The sequence below is a fragment of the Aspergillus puulaauensis genome, chromosome 3 (assembly GCF_016861865.1).
Source record: "Aspergillus puulaauensis MK2 DNA, chromosome 3, nearly complete sequence".
NCBI lineage: Eukaryota > Fungi > Ascomycota > Eurotiomycetes > Eurotiales > Aspergillaceae > Aspergillus > Aspergillus puulaauensis.
Window position 1 is genome coordinate 344150 of NC_054859.1, and position 16377 is coordinate 360526.

At 51.5% G+C, this 16377-nt stretch overlaps 9 protein-coding genes across 9 annotated transcripts; 1 reads left to right on the top strand and 8 right to left on the bottom strand.

Moving 5' to 3' along the window:
- Nucleotides 1-520: 520 nt before the first annotated feature.
- On the bottom strand, nt 521-2499 carry APUU_30144A (flavin-containing monooxygenase; the record flags this gene model as incomplete). The annotated part of the gene is made up of 3 exons (XM_041701204.1): nt 521-1798; nt 1857-2117; nt 2173-2499. 3 exons carry the CDS (start codon nt 2497-2499, stop codon nt 521-523), a joined length of 1866 nt encoding a protein of 621 aa, XP_041554113.1.
- A 745-nt stretch (nt 2500-3244) lies between these two features.
- APUU_30145A (ankyrin repeat domain-containing protein) lies at nt 3245-4996 on the bottom strand (the record flags this gene model as incomplete). Its single annotated transcript, XM_041701205.1, has 1 exon — nt 3245-4996. The coding sequence occupies one exon, from the start codon at nt 4994-4996 to the stop codon at nt 3245-3247; it is 1752 nt and encodes a 583-aa protein (XP_041554114.1).
- A 153-nt stretch (nt 4997-5149) lies between these two features.
- On the bottom strand, nt 5150-5590 carry APUU_30146A (uncharacterized protein; the record flags this gene model as incomplete). The annotated part of the gene is made up of 1 exon (XM_041701206.1): nt 5150-5590. One exon carries the CDS (start codon nt 5588-5590, stop codon nt 5150-5152), a length of 441 nt encoding a protein of 146 aa, XP_041554115.1.
- A 182-nt stretch (nt 5591-5772) lies between these two features.
- Nucleotides 5773-7285, bottom strand: APUU_30147A (CFEM domain-containing protein; the record flags this gene model as incomplete). Its single annotated transcript, XM_041701208.1, has 8 exons — nt 5773-6059; nt 6107-6174; nt 6224-6606; nt 6651-6718; nt 6771-6807; nt 6857-7035; nt 7079-7214; nt 7262-7285. 8 exons carry the CDS (start codon nt 7283-7285, stop codon nt 5773-5775), a joined length of 1182 nt encoding a protein of 393 aa, XP_041554116.1.
- Nucleotides 7286-8358: 1073 nt separating this feature from the next.
- APUU_30148A (putative phosphoglycerate mutase family protein) lies at nt 8359-9013 on the bottom strand (the record flags this gene model as incomplete). Its single annotated transcript, XM_041701209.1, has 3 exons — nt 8359-8440; nt 8504-8726; nt 8797-9013. The coding sequence occupies 3 exons, from the start codon at nt 9011-9013 to the stop codon at nt 8359-8361; spliced, it is 522 nt and encodes a 173-aa protein (XP_041554117.1).
- A 1599-nt stretch (nt 9014-10612) lies between these two features.
- Nucleotides 10613-10992, bottom strand: APUU_30149A (CVNH domain-containing protein; the record flags this gene model as incomplete). The annotated part of the gene is made up of 2 exons (XM_041701210.1): nt 10613-10800; nt 10860-10992. 2 exons carry the CDS (start codon nt 10990-10992, stop codon nt 10613-10615), a joined length of 321 nt encoding a protein of 106 aa, XP_041554118.1.
- Nucleotides 10993-12008: 1016 nt separating this feature from the next.
- APUU_30150A (uncharacterized protein) lies at nt 12009-12476 on the bottom strand (the record flags this gene model as incomplete). Its single annotated transcript, XM_041701211.1, has 1 exon — nt 12009-12476. One exon carries the CDS (start codon nt 12474-12476, stop codon nt 12009-12011), a length of 468 nt encoding a protein of 155 aa, XP_041554119.1.
- Nucleotides 12477-12601: 125 nt separating this feature from the next.
- On the bottom strand, nt 12602-13312 carry APUU_30151A (uncharacterized protein; the record flags this gene model as incomplete). Its single annotated transcript, XM_041701212.1, has 1 exon — nt 12602-13312. One exon carries the CDS (start codon nt 13310-13312, stop codon nt 12602-12604), a length of 711 nt encoding a protein of 236 aa, XP_041554120.1.
- Nucleotides 13313-14043: 731 nt separating this feature from the next.
- Nucleotides 14044-16377, top strand: APUU_30152S (fungal specific transcription factor domain-containing protein; the record flags this gene model as incomplete). Its single annotated transcript, XM_041701213.1, has 5 exons — nt 14044-14619; nt 14668-14878; nt 14925-14956; nt 15002-16252; nt 16297-16377. The coding sequence occupies 5 exons, from the start codon at nt 14044-14046 to the stop codon at nt 16375-16377; spliced, it is 2151 nt and encodes a 716-aa protein (XP_041554121.1).

Here is a 16377-nt window from a genome sequence, read left to right on the forward strand (position 1 = left end):
ACACTTTCCTGGTTATGATAATGATATACTACGATAGAGGCGTTATAGAATAAATTGTGATGCTATAGCCATACCTTCACTTACCCCAAGACTTCACGACTGAATCTCTACAATTCAAAGATATCTTGATTATCAATCAACGTATACAAATATATTCGGCATTCGGCAGCACTGACGCAATGGACCGGGCAATGGCGACATTGCCCCTCGTCTTCAGCATGGAGGGGCAGTTAACGGGGGTACCGTGGATTCTTATCGCCGATCGTCGGCCGACCAGGGACAGGGGCGCACGGTGATCATGATGCCATTTGGAGACGTTATTGGATGTACCTGTTAGGTCTGGACTTGTATTCGATTTTTTATACTGTCAACTCCTACTCCAAATCACGAATCGCAGGATTTTGTTGATTCATTCTTGTACTGGGATTTGAAGACTGATGTGATAACTTACGGTAATCAATCCTTCTATACAAGTTCAATTCAGGGGCTTGGTTAAAACATAAATCTCTAGATAGCCGAATCAAACATCCACCCACGTCTCCAGATAAGTCCTCAAATCAATATCCTGCGGCCGTTTCAAATGCGGCGTCAGATCCTCCCCCTCCTCCGTCTCCCTCCTCGTCCACCCATTCCCAAAATACCCAAACCGATTCCCACTCGGATTCAAATACGTAAACTCAAAGTCCTCCCATCTCGGATCCCGCCGTATATAATTCAACGCCGCCGCACTCCCCGGAAACAAGCCGTGGATCCGCGCCCCCGGTCTGCCGCCGTTATACCACGACGAGCAGTTATCCGTCCACACCGTCCGCGGGAAAAACTGGTCCGAGTATTCCAGGAAATCGTCCGTCGCTGCCTTGGAGGGCACAAACGATTTAAGCCCCTGCGAGCGGAATTTCCGCAGTACCTTGGCGATATACGTAACCTGGTTCTCGACGCTGTTGGGTACGGTCCCGCCGTGGCCCAGGCCATTGGGACCGCCTATCCAGAGGAAATTTGGGAATCCCGGCGTTGCTACGCCGAGGTAGTTGTACGGAAACCCGTAATGGCCGCCGTGCTTCCAGGCGGTCTTCAAGTCTAGCCCGTTGGCGAGGATCGAGAAGGGGGGTGCGTGGTCGACGTTTGCGCCGGTGGAGCAGACCACGATATCGACCGGGCGTTCTGTTCCGTCTTTCGTGACGATTCCCGTTGGTGTGAAGTGGTCGATGTGTGTCTGGATATAGCTCACGTTATCCTTCGTCAGGGCCTCGAGGTATCCTGGTCCGGGTGTAGGTCGGCGGCAATTAGGAGGGAAGTCCGGGATGATTTTATCAGCGAGCTCGGGCTTATCCTTGATACGAGCCAGCATGAGCTCGCTCCATTGCTCGCGGAGGTTCGCATTGATAGGGGAGTCCTTGAAGATAGCACCGAAGCGCGAGAAGTACCCGCCTTCCACGGACTTGCGGTACGCCAGGTACGTATCCGGGTCTTCGAAGGACTCGATCTGATCCTTTGGAATCAGGTTCGGCTCGAGACGGCGTACGCCGACTGTGCCAAAGGAGTCGACGATCCAGGTGCGGTTGCGTGCGTAGTGGTCGACGTGTGCGGCGATGGGTTGGATGGATGGGAGGACCTGCAGCCCTGATGCACCGTTCCCAATCAACGCGACGCGTTTTCCCTTTACGTCGACGTCGTGATTCCAGTTGGACGAGTGGAACAGAGGTCCCTTGAAGTCTTTGATACCGGGGTAGTCCGGTAGTTTCCACGCATTGAAGTGACCGATGGCGTTGAGGACAACGTCCAGCTCCTCTTCGTATACCTAACAATCGCAATCGCAATCAGCACATATCCAATATCCAATAGAGATTGAAACTCACCCTATCCTCCTTCAAATCGCGCACAGTCACCCTCCACTTCCCCTTCTCCGCAAACCACTCCGTGCGCTCAACCTGCTGCTGTGCGCGCACGTACTTGTACACATCATATTTCCTCGCAACACCCTGCCAGTAATCCCGGATCTCATGCCCCTGCGCAAACTCCTCCGTCCAGCGCGTATTCGGCTCAAAGTTCGATTGGTACACATGCGCCGGGATATCACATCTTACTCCCGGGTATGTATTTTCATACCACGTTCCGCCCTACCCCAGCCCAATTAGCACTGGCTCTCTAATAAAAGAAAGGAAAGAGACAAACCAGATCCGCATTCTTATCATAAATCCGTAAATCCAAGCCAGGCAGTTTCGCAGGGAGGAGGATCCCCGCCGTAATCCCCGCCAATCCGCCTCCAATGACGCCCACTTTAATCGGTCGGACTTGATCGATGGGGTGTTCTTCAAGGCGAAAGGCTGGTTTGCTTCCAGCTTCCTCCGCACTTTTATTCTCATGCGACGCCAGGATAGGAATCTGATCAGTCTGAGTTGGAGGCAGACCCGGGGGTGGAGGCGGAACCGTAGTTGGCTTGTTGTACGGACTGTCGAGGATCTCGGTCTGGCTGACCACGGCCGTTTTGACTGCTGCCATTTTGTGTTTCTCCTTGCTGTACCGGTAGAAACTCCTTTCCGGCGTCTTGACTATTATTCTGATTCAGGTCTGGCTGAGAGCGTTCCCTCGGTGCGTAGTCCCCTTTTATGAGCAGCAGGTAGCGAATCAATGCGGGGAATCCCATGGTGTGATCTTCTTCTTTCAATCCAGTGATAACTAAGTTAGCTATTGGAGAGACTTGAGTCAGCGCGACCGGATGAGTGTCGAATGTTTCGTTCCTGGCTGGTTCTGTTGATGCTGTCCGTGCATCACGACATTGTGGGCCGCGATGGTGTATAAGGATGGTGTATTTTGCAGAGGGCGTATTTTTCATTTACTTGGTATCCGGTACGTTGGAGACTTGGAGTACATATTTAAGCACGTCTTATCTTTGATTCTGGCTAAGTTATTAATATTTCATGCTGGTACTCCAATTTGTTGCCATTGTTGCTCCATTGTCGCCATCGCCATCGCTGTGATTGTTGTATTTCGAATATCCTGTCCATCGTAGTTTCAGACTACTAGAAGGTAGGGCATAACTACTCCGTATAAAGAGGAATGATGAAATAAAAAGACAGTACTCCAACGCCAGTCATGCTAGCAGCATGCTCTCAACTCATAAAACCCCCATAGCAACGTACTAGAAGATAAGGCATAAAGATAGGGCACAACTATAAAGGGGAAATGATTGAAAGTAAAAAGACAGTCCGCACTCCAACCCCCGGAGCAACGTAGGAAGACCGCATCACCAAGAGGCCACCAACTCTCTATCAATCCTCGCACTGGCCGGGTTATTCAAAAGGCTCCAGATATTCGTCAACTGCCCCTTATACCAAGTGCTGACTGGAGAGTCTTTATAGCGAGTCGCGAATTCAATGGGTGTCATTCCTACGCGGCCTGCAGTGTGGATGGCTCGACTGCCCCGGGCGAGCAGGATGCGAACAATGTCTTCCATTCCGCAAGAAGTCGCCAGGTAGAGGGGCGTTTGGCCGGAGTTGTCCGTCTCGTCAATGCAATGCATGTGTCTCTTGGAGCTTTCCCCAGCAAGCACTTCGCTGGGCCGCGTCCACGTCTCAGGGTTGGTACCGTCGCCCAGCAAGGCGAGTACCATTCTATGATTTCTACCCTTAACAGCAGCAGTCAAGGCAGTGTCCCCTGTCGCGTCGCGGAGCTTCGGGTCAGCGCCCTTCTCAACCATCAGGGAAACGAGGTTGACCATGCCCATCGAAACGGCGTGGTGGAGAGGCGGCTTGACAGACCAGGACGGCTCGTCTGGTGTATGCTCACACACCCCCATCCCGATAAGCAGCAGCAGCATGCCTTCACCGTCGCGTAGGAAGGCCCTCCAGAGAAGGTTGGACCTCTCGCGTGGTGTCAGTCTGGCAACTGCACCCGCCTGCACGAGAATCTTGACCATTTCCTTGTTCCAGCGGGCGACGGCGCATTCCAGCGGTGACATCCCACGTAGACCCACCGGGACGGCTACATACGTCTGGGGGGTGTTGTTCACTGGTACTCCCTTGGTGGCCAGGAGCTGAACCATCTTCGTGTGGCCAGCACCGATAGCGGCGACGACGGCTCCATTATCCACCGCGGTGCCAATGGTAGCGTTTGATACCCCATATTCAAACAGGACTTTCACAACGTCCACACGACCACGCGCAATAGCAAATTCCAGGACGTTGTAGCGCTCCGGTTCCCTCTCACGCATCTCTATATCGGCACCATGGTCAAGAAGGACTCGAAGAAGTTCAACATCGTCCAACCTACAAGTCAGCACGAGCGGCGCCCCGACATTGATATCGGCCCCGGGGGTCTCTCGTATAGCAGCAAGAACCTTCCGGACAAACCCAACATTGCGTTGCTCAAGCGCCCACAAGAGCGGGGGCCATCCGTCATCAGTTTCGGCTGTAACAGATGCGCCGGCGTCGATCAGCAGGGCCGCGACACGGAAGTTCTCATCGAGAATCGTATCGATCAACACAGTAAAGTCATCAAGCCAATATGGCTGTAGATTCGGGTCCGCTCCAGCTGCAAGCAGCAAGGTCACAATGCCGCAGTCATCCTGGCTCGCGGCGGCGGACAGCGGCGTGTTTGCAAGTCCGAGTACATCGGTGCCGTGTGTATTCGGATCAACATGATATTCCTCCAGTAGCAGGCGCACCATCGCTACCCGTCCTTTTCGAGAGGCGGTGCAGAGTAGTGATCCTCCTCGGTGAGAGAGGTCTGCCCCGGCCGCGACGAGCTTTTTCATAGCACTGACACTGCCGCCCGCGGCGATGGAGGCGAGGAGTGGTGTGCTATCCAATAAACGGGAAGCTGAGAGGCTTTTTACCGCCCACCGGTAGAAAGGTTGTTCAAAGAGCTGGCTGTGGCTCTTGCTGGTTAGGGCCAGCGCGTGTTTGTCGTAGGTCTTGTCGAGCTCGCCCCATATCATAAGCTTGACCTCCGGTGGGAGGTCATCGAAACACGCCTTCTTCTCAGAGGATGACTTCATTTTGTATCTTTTGTATCTGCACGGTCTGAGTGGCGATGGTGTAGACGGATGAAAAGGATAAATAAACGTCGTGCCTGGTCGTTTCTGGGGGACGCTTTTATATTTCCATTTCAACAGCCTGATAGGTAGAAATTCCTCAGGTACCAGACAGAGTTATGGGATGATATGGTCAGTCAGGGCCATCCATGTTATCTGAAAGTATATCCCGTCAAAGTTTGTTCCTGACAGGCTGACCAGCGAATAGAGACATGAGCCGGTCAGGCAACGTAGTGTGCAGAAAGTTTGTTCGGTTGGATATCGTTGCATGTCATCATTGAACGCTGCAGCAATTTTCAACCCGTCGACAGGGCGAAGAAATTCCAAGGTGTCAAATAGCGATGGTATATCCCAGACTGGCTTCCATATACCGCAGGGATGCATCACTGCCGTGACCAGCGCCAAAGCGTCACCTGAACCATGATTGCGAGATGATGGCTTTGCCTTCTGCCTCTGTGAATCACAGGAATCAATTTCCCTTTGCAGACACCCAGCCATCGCCGGGGTAGACAGCGACCAAGCTTCACTGACGACAGCGCACTGGTAAAAAGCTGTCATACAGCCGGAAGAAGACTTCCTCGAGAGATCTCCTGACGGGGCCTGATAATATGATCTCTCATCCGAGAACCAAAAGTCCAATCCATGGTTCCAGCGCAACCAGAACACCCAGCAGAGAAACAAGGTATTCGAAGTGCACGTAATCCAAAGCCAAAGCCAAAGCCGAGCCAAGCCAAGTGCAGTCAGGTCTTAAAGCTCTCCGTGGTAATTTCCTGCAGGCGAATAAACTCTCCCTGCTCGCGGCTCGCACTTTGAAAGGTACGCGACTGCACCGCCGGCGACGAGAAGGCGTTACTTCCTCGACCTCTCCCTCCGCCACCAGAGGATGAGTCGTAGTCGTACTGTGAGGACTTGCCGTAGAAGCGGGTGTAGGTGTAGTTGAAGAACGCGCGGATGCCGGGCATGCAGGCGCAGATGAGGGCGAGATAGACTTCCACCAGGGACCAGATTCCTATGTTGACGAGAGATTCTATTCGTGTCAGTGATGCAACAACATTCGACTTGACGGGTACGTACTGGTCGGATTATTTGTTATATCTAGCTTGATGGACGAAACCAGACGGAAAACAGAGACGACGCTTACGCTGATGGCGGTTAGAATCGCCATCTATCAAGTAAAGCAGGGCAACTCACACGATCCCCACTGCAAACATAACGCAGATCGCGAGCTTCTTCCTCCACGAGAGATTCATACTCAGCAGAGTCGGCATGGGCAAACTGATGATCACCAGATCGAGAAGGATATTAATGCTCGCGTGCGCCCAGATAAGCTGCTCATGGTCTATGCACACTCCCTCATGCTCTCCGTCCCATCTAGTCCAGAAATAAGAGAGAGGCCGACACGATAAGGCTTTGGTGATAAGCATCGCGATACCCCAGGCCGTGGTGAATGCGAGGACGAGCTTTGTGGCGAGACGAAATGCTTGGTCGGGGAACAGTCGAAGAAAGAGGAGGAGCATGGATATTTTTGTAAGCGTGACGCTCTGCATATATAGGATTTCGACAGAGAAGAAGAGCTGGTGCTGTTAGCGACGAAGTAATGCTTTGGAAAGCGGCATACGTGGAGGATTTGGGTGATATGATCAAAAGGGAGGAACCAGATGTCGTGGCCGAGCCCAAGGCGTTTGACTAAGGGGTCAGCAAAGAGACGGCAGTATTTCAAGCGACGAAGGCTACTTACAGAGAAGCCCGATGGCTGTGATGGCAATCGCATGTGCCTGCTTTGTTAGCTGTGCTGGCTGGCTGTCGGTCTTGGAGTGTACTCACCAGCGATAGTGCAGCAACTGCATCGTCGAGACCAAGTTTGGACCCAATCAGTCGGCCGGCAATTCGGAGTGTAACCGCAAGGCTGGAGAGGATGATACCCGCGACAAGGATAGCTGGGTAGACATTGTCCTCTACTGTGACGGGATAGTCGCAGCTTGTGTACAGAAACTTCATGGATCCTGTCCGTTCAGAATGAGCTCGCAAATTTAGCAGCAGACGTACTCAAGTTATCCTTTGTAGTGCAGTTCTGCAACCCGCAGTTCTTGACCTGCGCTGTGAGCGGCGCATCATGGCAGATGCAGTCGACGTCGAGGATTGAGCAGCTCGACGAGGACACGGCTTGCGAAAGGCAAGCCAGCTAAAGGCTGTCAGCGTATGTCCAGTCTGTAGAGAAGCACAACTGACCGCGCATGATGGTAGGCCATCCATTGTTTCTGCACGAGACCCTGACTCGCTCTGGATGCGCGTCAGAGCAAGATCGAATCAATTATATCATTCAACAATGCTGCAAGTCCGTGCAGGACCCAGCCAGCCGCCTCAGCTCCCCGCTGCGGCGCTGCATCTTCCGCTTCTTCTCGTGGAGACCGTTAGTTGACGGTTAGCTGGAGAGGGATTTGCAGTTCGCCGCACTCCGCGGTTCCAGCGAACAGATAGTGCGGTGCTCAGGCCTCAGCCGAAGATAAACCGGCCAGTGGCAGCCAGACGGTGGAGAAGCCAGCGAGACAAACCTGCTTCTTAGGGCAGGTTTTATCCCTGAAGTCTGGGTCTGGTCTGGGTCTCCACACAGCAAGTCTCATGTTGCTGCATGCGGCCGTACTTTGGCAGTCCTTGATTAACCTTAAAGCTGGCCAGGCCTCGCTGGAGAATTTCTCCGACTCCCAATTCCGTTGCCTCTACAGGAAGCGATCGGCCAGTGGTGAATCATTGACTCGATTGTCCGATCTTCACTTGGGCAGCAATCCAGCAGGGGCAGTGCATCCCCGTTCCCTGCCGGCATCAACCCTATAATCCCCCGGTATGTTCCTGACTTGATGTCTTGTCCCGTGTTTGCTTTCCTCAATGGCTTTCAGAATTGCTGCTTAGGGTTAGATCCGCGTTGCCCACGCGTCCACTTGGCGCTATCGTAAATAGTGAGTCTATCACTCGCCAAATATCTCGTAACTGTGAGCCTGATCTGTGCCGTGTCTCGGTCGATGTCCGTCTTCCTTGGCCCGGACTGGTTTTGCTTGCGTCACCACTCTGCGGTGCTGCCTCGACCGTTGTGCTCGCAGACCGGAGATCACTCTAATTGCTAGTCTTGTTGCAAGTACGATACACATTTAAAGCAGGCCGATCGTCCCTGACAGTGGTTGTCAAAAGTCCGTATTTAACTTTGTAGCACCCTCACTAATTAACTGCTGAGGCTAACTGCCGAGGCTGTCTGACTCTGCACTCTTCCTTTTCCTCAAAGGAGAAACTGTTCATCGCATCTCATTTCATAAGATCTCTCGTATTGGCCCAATCTAATCCAGTCCAGGACACTGTTCGCTCGTCTCGTCCGTGATCTCGCTGTACGGGGATGGGTCGGTCCAGATCAAATCGAACCTACATCGTCAATCAATATCACACCCAACGGCCACAAATTACCCAGAACGAGCAGAAACTCACCGATCACTAGGATACTCCGGTCCCTTGTCGGCCCCCAACTCCTCAATAATGTCCGTCAACGCGTCATGCTCCCAGCAGATCAAGACGTTGCCGTCGCCATCGTAATCCTCCACGGCCTCCTTCACACACTTCGGGTCGTCACGGTCGCACGAGATATCGACTTCAAGTCCGAGGTCCCCAGCCAGAGGCTTAACGGTCTTTAGGGGTCGGTTTCGCTTGCCATCTGACGGGATACAATTAGCCGCTAGAATCCAACCCAACCACTGCCCCTGTCCAGAAGTAATCAGACATACCATCCTTCGGCGTCATGGCCATGATCTTGCCAATGTTATACTCGGACGACGATCCGAAGACCTGGCGGAGGCAGTCTGCGCGCTCCTCGCCCTGGGCGCTCAGGCCCGTACCGTCATCGTCGGGCTTCTCGCCGTGGCGGATAAGATAGACCGTTGGATCGGCGGCAACAAGCGTGCTCACGGCAAGTAGCGCAACCGGGAGAATCTTGGAATACATTCCGGTGTTTCTTGTCTGTTGTTTTGTTTGTTGTTCAGGTTTGGGTTGGGCTGATATAGACTCCTACCTAACAGTGAAAACACAACAACCATTATATACCCTTCCACCCAATTCCAGACCCCCACGGGGCAACATCCTATGTAACCATTTTCCATCCAGAATTCCAGCTACCCAGCACTAGGCTGTTCCTCTGAAGATCAGATAGGCAGCACCTGATGCCTCTACGCCACCTGATTGGCCCGCTGACGCACGTGGTGCAGCGCTTCGTTGTGTGCGCTCAGCAGGTCCTCACAGTAATCCCCGAATTCCTGATTGTTTACCTTAATTCCCCACTGATCAGGAACGCTTGTTTCAGATCGCCCGGGCGTGGCACTGCGTGCTTGTTTAATGGGACGGGCTTGGTTGAGGGTTGGGCCGGTGTGCTGTGCATGTTGCAGTTGGAGATGGTTGGTCTGCAGGCCTGCAGCTTGTATCTTGTATCCTGGGAGTGAAGATGACCAGTGTTGTGGATGTATTGCTGCATGTGCGACTGTGATTTATAACGGGATTACATTTGTATTCTTTTTGTAGGGCAGGGATCGTGATTGTGATGGCCAAAAGCGTTTTCTCTACAAGGCTGATGTGAGACGAAAGACGCATCATCTGGTCATTCGCAAAAACTGATATAGTATGAGTGATTCTTTTTGGTCATCTATATCCCAAAATATGAGTATTGGTTTGGTCTTGTGCCATTGGTATTGCAACGTAGGAAGCACGTGTCCTCTTGCCGCGATGGGGCTGCAGGCTATTCTTCCTAAGTCCAGAATACTGCAGAAGCAGATTATAAGAAGTTATTCCATGGACATCAAAATCTTGAATGGTGCTTTGGAGATGCTGTCGTTGCGTGGATCTAAGGAGAGCAACTTTGGAGAGATATATATCTGCATCGAGCTAAGAGCGTCCTCTACGAAAAGATTCCCACCGGTTACCACGTCGACTACTTGTATTTGAAGGTCCCCTTCGTAAAAGCCGGACTGGATATCGACCTATATTAAACAATTATGGCTGGTTTCATAAGAAATTTAAAAGAAACAACATGTGAATAAGCCCAAAGCCAAGCGAAAGCTTCTGGACACGAAGGGTGCAGCCGATACCAGCCGATACCCATCTTGTAAAGAATATCGATATCTGGTTGATCCTGGGAGGTAATAATACGATCTATTCGGTTTGAATTGTGAAATTGACGGGAAGGATCCACCGAGTGGGTCCCGCCTGCCGCTTTGGGCACAGGCGACACTGCACCGGGGACGGAAAGTGATAGGGCTAATGTTCTTGCAGTGCGCAGAATAGCAGAAAGGAGAGTCTCCACGTTCCTGGAGTTAGAGTAGCGTTGGCCAGTTGGGCTCCGTTGGCTGATATTTTAGGCACTGCAAAGAGGCACTGCAAAGAGTCACTGTAAATATGTAAACTTAGAGCCGACTTGATATAAGCGCTGATAGTAGTACGAACAGAACTGAAGGCCGCTTTCAGCCGCAGTTTTACAGTAGGTAGCTTAGATATTTAAAATATCCTGTTCTATCTAAATCTCATTGCCACACTGCACTATAAGAGACTAACATATCAAGAAAAGTCAAAGGACCCATTGTTATTACCAAGCCGCTCAGACAGGTTTACATTCGCCTCAATCGGCTCGTCCTCTGCATTGTTCAATGTCGCACGCAGAACAGGCACGCTGTCGTCTCCCTCGAGCTCAAGGCTGATGTCCGAGGCACTGCCGCTGAACCCGGCCCCTTCCCATTCAAACTGCCCTGTGAGAATAGTCAGCGACCACAGGAGTATGGAAGAAACAAGCAAGCAAAGAACTTACCATCGGAATTTCCCAGGATCTCATCCAGGTCAAAACGGGCCTCGACGTAGTCGCCGTCTTCGTTCTGCAGCTCGGCGACGAGGAAGTGGTCGTCCTCAAGGCGGATGTTTGCGGCACTTGCGTGGAAACTCATTTTAGATCTTATATCGACACGGGATTCGCGGAGTGTATAGAACGCAACTAGTTATTCAATGCAGATAAAGAAGAGGATTTACGAACGAATGTGGCTGAAGTATTCACATTAAATAGCCTCCTCTCAATGAAATAGCCAAGAAGCACATTTAGGCAGCAGTTATTGCACTGGAGTAGCTATATGCATGCCATGATCAACAGGGCAAGAGTAGGCTGACACCTCCGGGGCCCCAGTTCCTGAAGGTACAATGAGAGACTGACAAGTCAACCTGCATAGTGGATCAGACCCTCTGCGGGCCCATCCGGCTGTCAGCCTGCTTGGCTTACTATATACCGATGGATGTCAATGGTCAACTGTCAAATGCCATGCCCCCGATTCTGATCACTCAGTGCAACATATCGTAGAACAACTGTACAAGCGCCTAGGGCTGAGCGCCAAGGATCGAGCTAGGACCTCGCCTTGCATCCGCCCAAAAGCCACACGATCCATTGCGTGGGGGATAGTGTGGAACATCAGCCCTATTTGGGTTGGTTGCTGTCCTCGGCGTCCTGGCAGTTTTTATTCCTGCCAGCCTAGTGGATACACAGGGCAGATATGCATGCCATGTCATGGTCAGTTGCATTTTTAATATTGGTGCCTGGGATGGCGGCCCATGCTCTTCACCATCCCACGCCTTTGATGGCAAGACTGGGTATCCGATGTATGCAGAGTGCTTGAAAATCATAAATCCTGCTCCTCGAGGGTAATGGTCACCGACAACCGCAAGTGGTAAGGCAAAGAGGATAGCCAAGTACTCGTAATGTGAAATACTACTGGGAACAACCGGCCTTTCTTGCTGCAGCGAGCCAACGTCAATTCGGTTGTAACTGGGGTTTGACCCTCAACTTGACGGACGTACTGAAAGTTCCCGGGATGCTTTATGGGGAAAGCCTGCATACAAAAGACATTAACATCTCGTGATAATGATGCAATCTCTGAATCATTTATACTATCCACTGCATTCATCTCTGCCTAATTCAATTTGACTGGCATAAATGGGCGAAAATGGATGAGTAGACCACCTGCATCATCATAAACTCCACTGGATACTGATCAAGGATATCAAGCGTAAGTTCCAACCAGTCGGGCTTGAACTGACACGCTATTGCAGCATTGCAGAAATCCCAGAACTCAGGGTACCAGCCAGACGTCTCCCAGTCTACCAGGGTAATCTTGAAATTCGGCTTTCCGTTGCGCGTTCCAAGTCTCTCAACCATGATATTCCTCGGCTGCAGGTCTCCATGGGCGAAGACCGTGCGATGTCTTTTCAGGGTCTTATTAACGACGCTTCGTAATAGGTTCATAAATGCCTCTGATTCCGATTCGCCAAGTTTCTCGAGAATTGCAAGATTCATTTCCTTCTGGTTTGCAAAGGGTCCCGAGAGCTTGGGGTCTGAACCTTCAGTCGACAATATCCCATGGAGATATGGCCGCCGATGCAGCATCCCCAAGTAACCCGGGGGTGGTATCTTTCGTAAGTTGGCTATCGCTTCTTTCACCAATTTGTTTATAATGTCTTTCTCAGTCCGGCTAAGCGTCGGCAATAATTTCTCCAGGTTATCACCCGGAATTACTCCATAATGATATACGTCTTGGCTGTATCATGATCCTGGAGTGTTGAATATACCTTCGGTATAGGGACTGCGCTGTTTTCCGCCAGAAATATCAAGTTTTCCGCCTCGATAGAAAGAACCCCGGTGCCGCTTTTCACCGCAAAACGTTCGTTCACGCGGACGACTCTGGCGGAATCGCCGGCGCTGCCGAGGACTTCCGTCGAGCCCTCAATCGCAACAATGGTTGGAAGGGAAATGGTCTGGGGAGCACGACTTGTCCCTGGTGAGATGCTTTGCGCAGCGTCGGGGCTGGTTGTGTGAGTTGTTGACTCCGCGTCAGGCTGAGTCTCGGTACATCGTTCTGCGGGTTGCTCGGTGAGAGGCCACCGTCTGCGCAGGAAGCCTAGGCGATATCGCACATACTTTAACGTACGAGCGTTAATATCAAAGCCTTCACGCTGCAGCGCAGTAAGGATTTGCTGGTCATCCAACCCATCTTCGTACATCAGGGCTTTAAGTCGAGCATGGAGAACCGTGTCCTTGGCTGCCTTGCCGTTGTTGGCACCAAAGCCCCACTCATAAAGGCGGCTGTTAACTGTGCGAAGGGCAACTTTGATGCCGTATTTGTGGTCAAGGAGATGGACAATGTCCTGGAGGGGTACTTTTGATCGCCTCAGGCGACAAATCTCAGCTTTGTGGGGACCCAAATTGATTTTTGGACGAGGCATGATGGTCGCGCACGCAGGACGAAGGAAATATACGTACTAAAGCAAAGCGGCACATTGCCGCAGCGTCTATGCATTCGGATAGAGGATTTAGAGAGAACACGAGCCGATTACGCGTTATATTTGTTGTTTCTTCAGTTTTGTTCTAACAGGCCGCTAGTCACTATGAGCTTAGTCATATCGCCAATATGCCTCCCTTTAACGGATAATTATATTTAATGCACGATACAGGCTTGCAGTGTAGGTAGTAATGAGATTATTCAAGAGTGGTATTCTATATTCTCCTGTCCTGCGACCTCTGATGTTAGGGTTATGAGGGCGTTGGACTTGGCTCGCGGCTAAGCTGGACCATCTCGTTATTGTTAGGTATCCGAAAGACTGCCGCTTTTTCTATTATTCTTACCGTATTGCAGTATCAAACACCGAGCGGCTACGAAGGCTTAGTAATTGGCTTATATGGAGTTGCATGGGCTAGTCGTACTTGTCCCATATGGCGACATCATTTCGAAACCCAGCTTTGGTGAGAGAGTAAGCATATCATGAAATACCTTGCTAGCGTTCCAGCGGCCCTCTGTGGGTGATATTACCAAAATAATTACAGGTTTAGTTGAAGTAAGGCAAAAGCCTAGTACTGCAGTAAAGCCTGCCTTTGCAATTGGACGAGAGAAGCAAAGTAATTCCGTGTTTTGTCAGGACAGGACGCTCTTATGAAGCTTAGTCATTTACCTCCCGATATGGACCACGTGCTTCACTGGGATAACACGAAATCTGACACGAATTACGCATCCCTCGTCGTAGCATTAGCATTGACTACAGGAGTAGGATTCAATACGCGATGCAGGCTCCCGGCGCAAGTGATAGTAAAGTTACCAAAGGCCGTCGGTCCCGCATTCCCCTGTCCTGCGAGCCCTGTCGCGCCCGAAAGTAGGCCAATCCCCGCCATCGATGCGGTACAGACTGACGGAGATAGGCTGAAATGTAATCGTGAGCAACCCTGTCAAAACTGCACCGTCCGAGGGGAACAGGATGAATGCTCGTTCAAGAGATCAGCAGCCGGAGCGTCGCTCTCATCACGCGGGCCGAAACATGGGGATACCATGCGCCACCGGATCGACCATCTGGAGGGGATGGTAAAGAGACTGATTGACCAGCATCAGAGTGTTTTTCCATCCAGTAATGCTTCATCGGAGGCGACTCATGTATATGGTACCTTGTCTGGCTCGGAATCAAGCCGCGTTGGTACGACGGTGATTGACGGGGCTCATTCCTTCTATAAACCAACAGATGATTGGTACGATGTGTTACAAGAGGTTAGTTTGCTTCTTATGTTACCATTCTGGCCAATGCTAATTGACTAGGTCAATGAGCTTAAACAAGCCTGGTGTGATACACTGGATGAACCTGATGTGCAACCGAGTCTTTCAAATGTCGATGGCACCAGTCTTCTCTTCGGTCAAGTCGAGCGGGTGGACCTGCCGGTGATACTATCGTCTTTGCCGGTCAAAGCAGAGGTCGATAAACTTGTCCGGTGGTTCTTCGACTATACGAACTTTCCTCTGGCAATTCCACGTACGTATATTGATCTTCACCAAAGCAGACGCTTACCGATTGGCAGCTATCATACATCCCCCTACCTTTATGCGAGAGGTATTTGCACTCCCGGATGTCATTTGGCTCGTCTAATTTCCACAGTACCACGCCCACTGGAATGATCCTTCGAAAACAAGTGTTATCTGGATAGGATTGCTGTTCTCCATGCTCAGCATCACCATGCTCGCGGTCCAGTTCGGCGGGCCACCGGAATACGCGGCCGTCTCAGACGAATACTTCCATCTATACCGACTACGCACAGCGCAGTGTCTACTAATGGGCGATATCGCAAAGTGCCTACCATACACCATCGAGACCCTTCGCTTCAACGCCACCGCCGAACTCAACCGCAACGACGACAACAGCCGTAGTCTGTGGATTATGACGGGCGTCCTAGTCCGCGCGGCAGTCAACATGGGTTATCACCGCGACCCAGACCATACCCCGTCCTTGGCGACTCTGCAAGCAGAATACCGGCGCCGGGTCTGGCTGTCCGTAGAGAGCATGGATGAAGTTGCCTCGTTCCTGTCTGGCCTGCCGCGCATGTTGCCAGCCATCAATTCCGATACGAAGGAGCCGCGGAATATCCACGACTGGGAATTGAATGAGGGTGTAAGCGAGTTGCCTATGTCCAGACCACTGTCTGAGCCAACTGCAGCGACTTACATGATTGTCAAGGGCCGGGTATTCCACGGACTAGGCGAGGTCATCGATTTCATCAACGGTCCTGATGCAAATAACTATACACGGGTACTTGAAATTGACCAGCTTCTGCGTGACCAAAGAGCACAAGTCCCATCCCATATGCGGGTCGACCTGAACCAGGTAGATCGCAGCTCACTCCAAATGCCAACCGACTATTCAACTCTGCATCTGGTATGCATGTACCACCATGGAATGTGCACTCTACACCGCAAGTTCATCCGAAAAGACCGCAGCGACGCGTCTGGGAATATCTCGCGTTCGCGATGTATTGCCTCGTCTCTAGCACTCATTGATTACCAGCAGTTACTCCAGCCGGCGTGGTATGCATCTTCGCGGAATCGCCAGATGCTCGCGCCAGCTGCGATGACCCTGCTTCTTGAGTTGGAGTCTCGACGGACGAGTCCGGAAGTAGATCCCGAGTTTGAGACGCATACCCTGCTGGAAGCGTTTGAGAAATCCGTTGCTCTCTGGCAAGAAGCTCCCAGGTCTTGCGAGGAGGCCTGGAAAGTGTGCAGGATCTTGACCAACATGCTTCGCAGCTTGAAGACCACCCAGCCCAATCACCCGAGTCAATTGCCTCTAGATATGATGGATTTAGAGCATTCTGACGGGTTATTGGATATGCCGGACGACAAGGAAATCGACTGGGTGAGTTGTCATTTCTCTGCTATCGCACAAGCTAATATAGACAGGCATGGTGGGACGAAATCCTTGAGAGTTCCCCACTATTAAATGAGCATATCACAATTCGAGATCTCGGGCAGGGCCCGTAG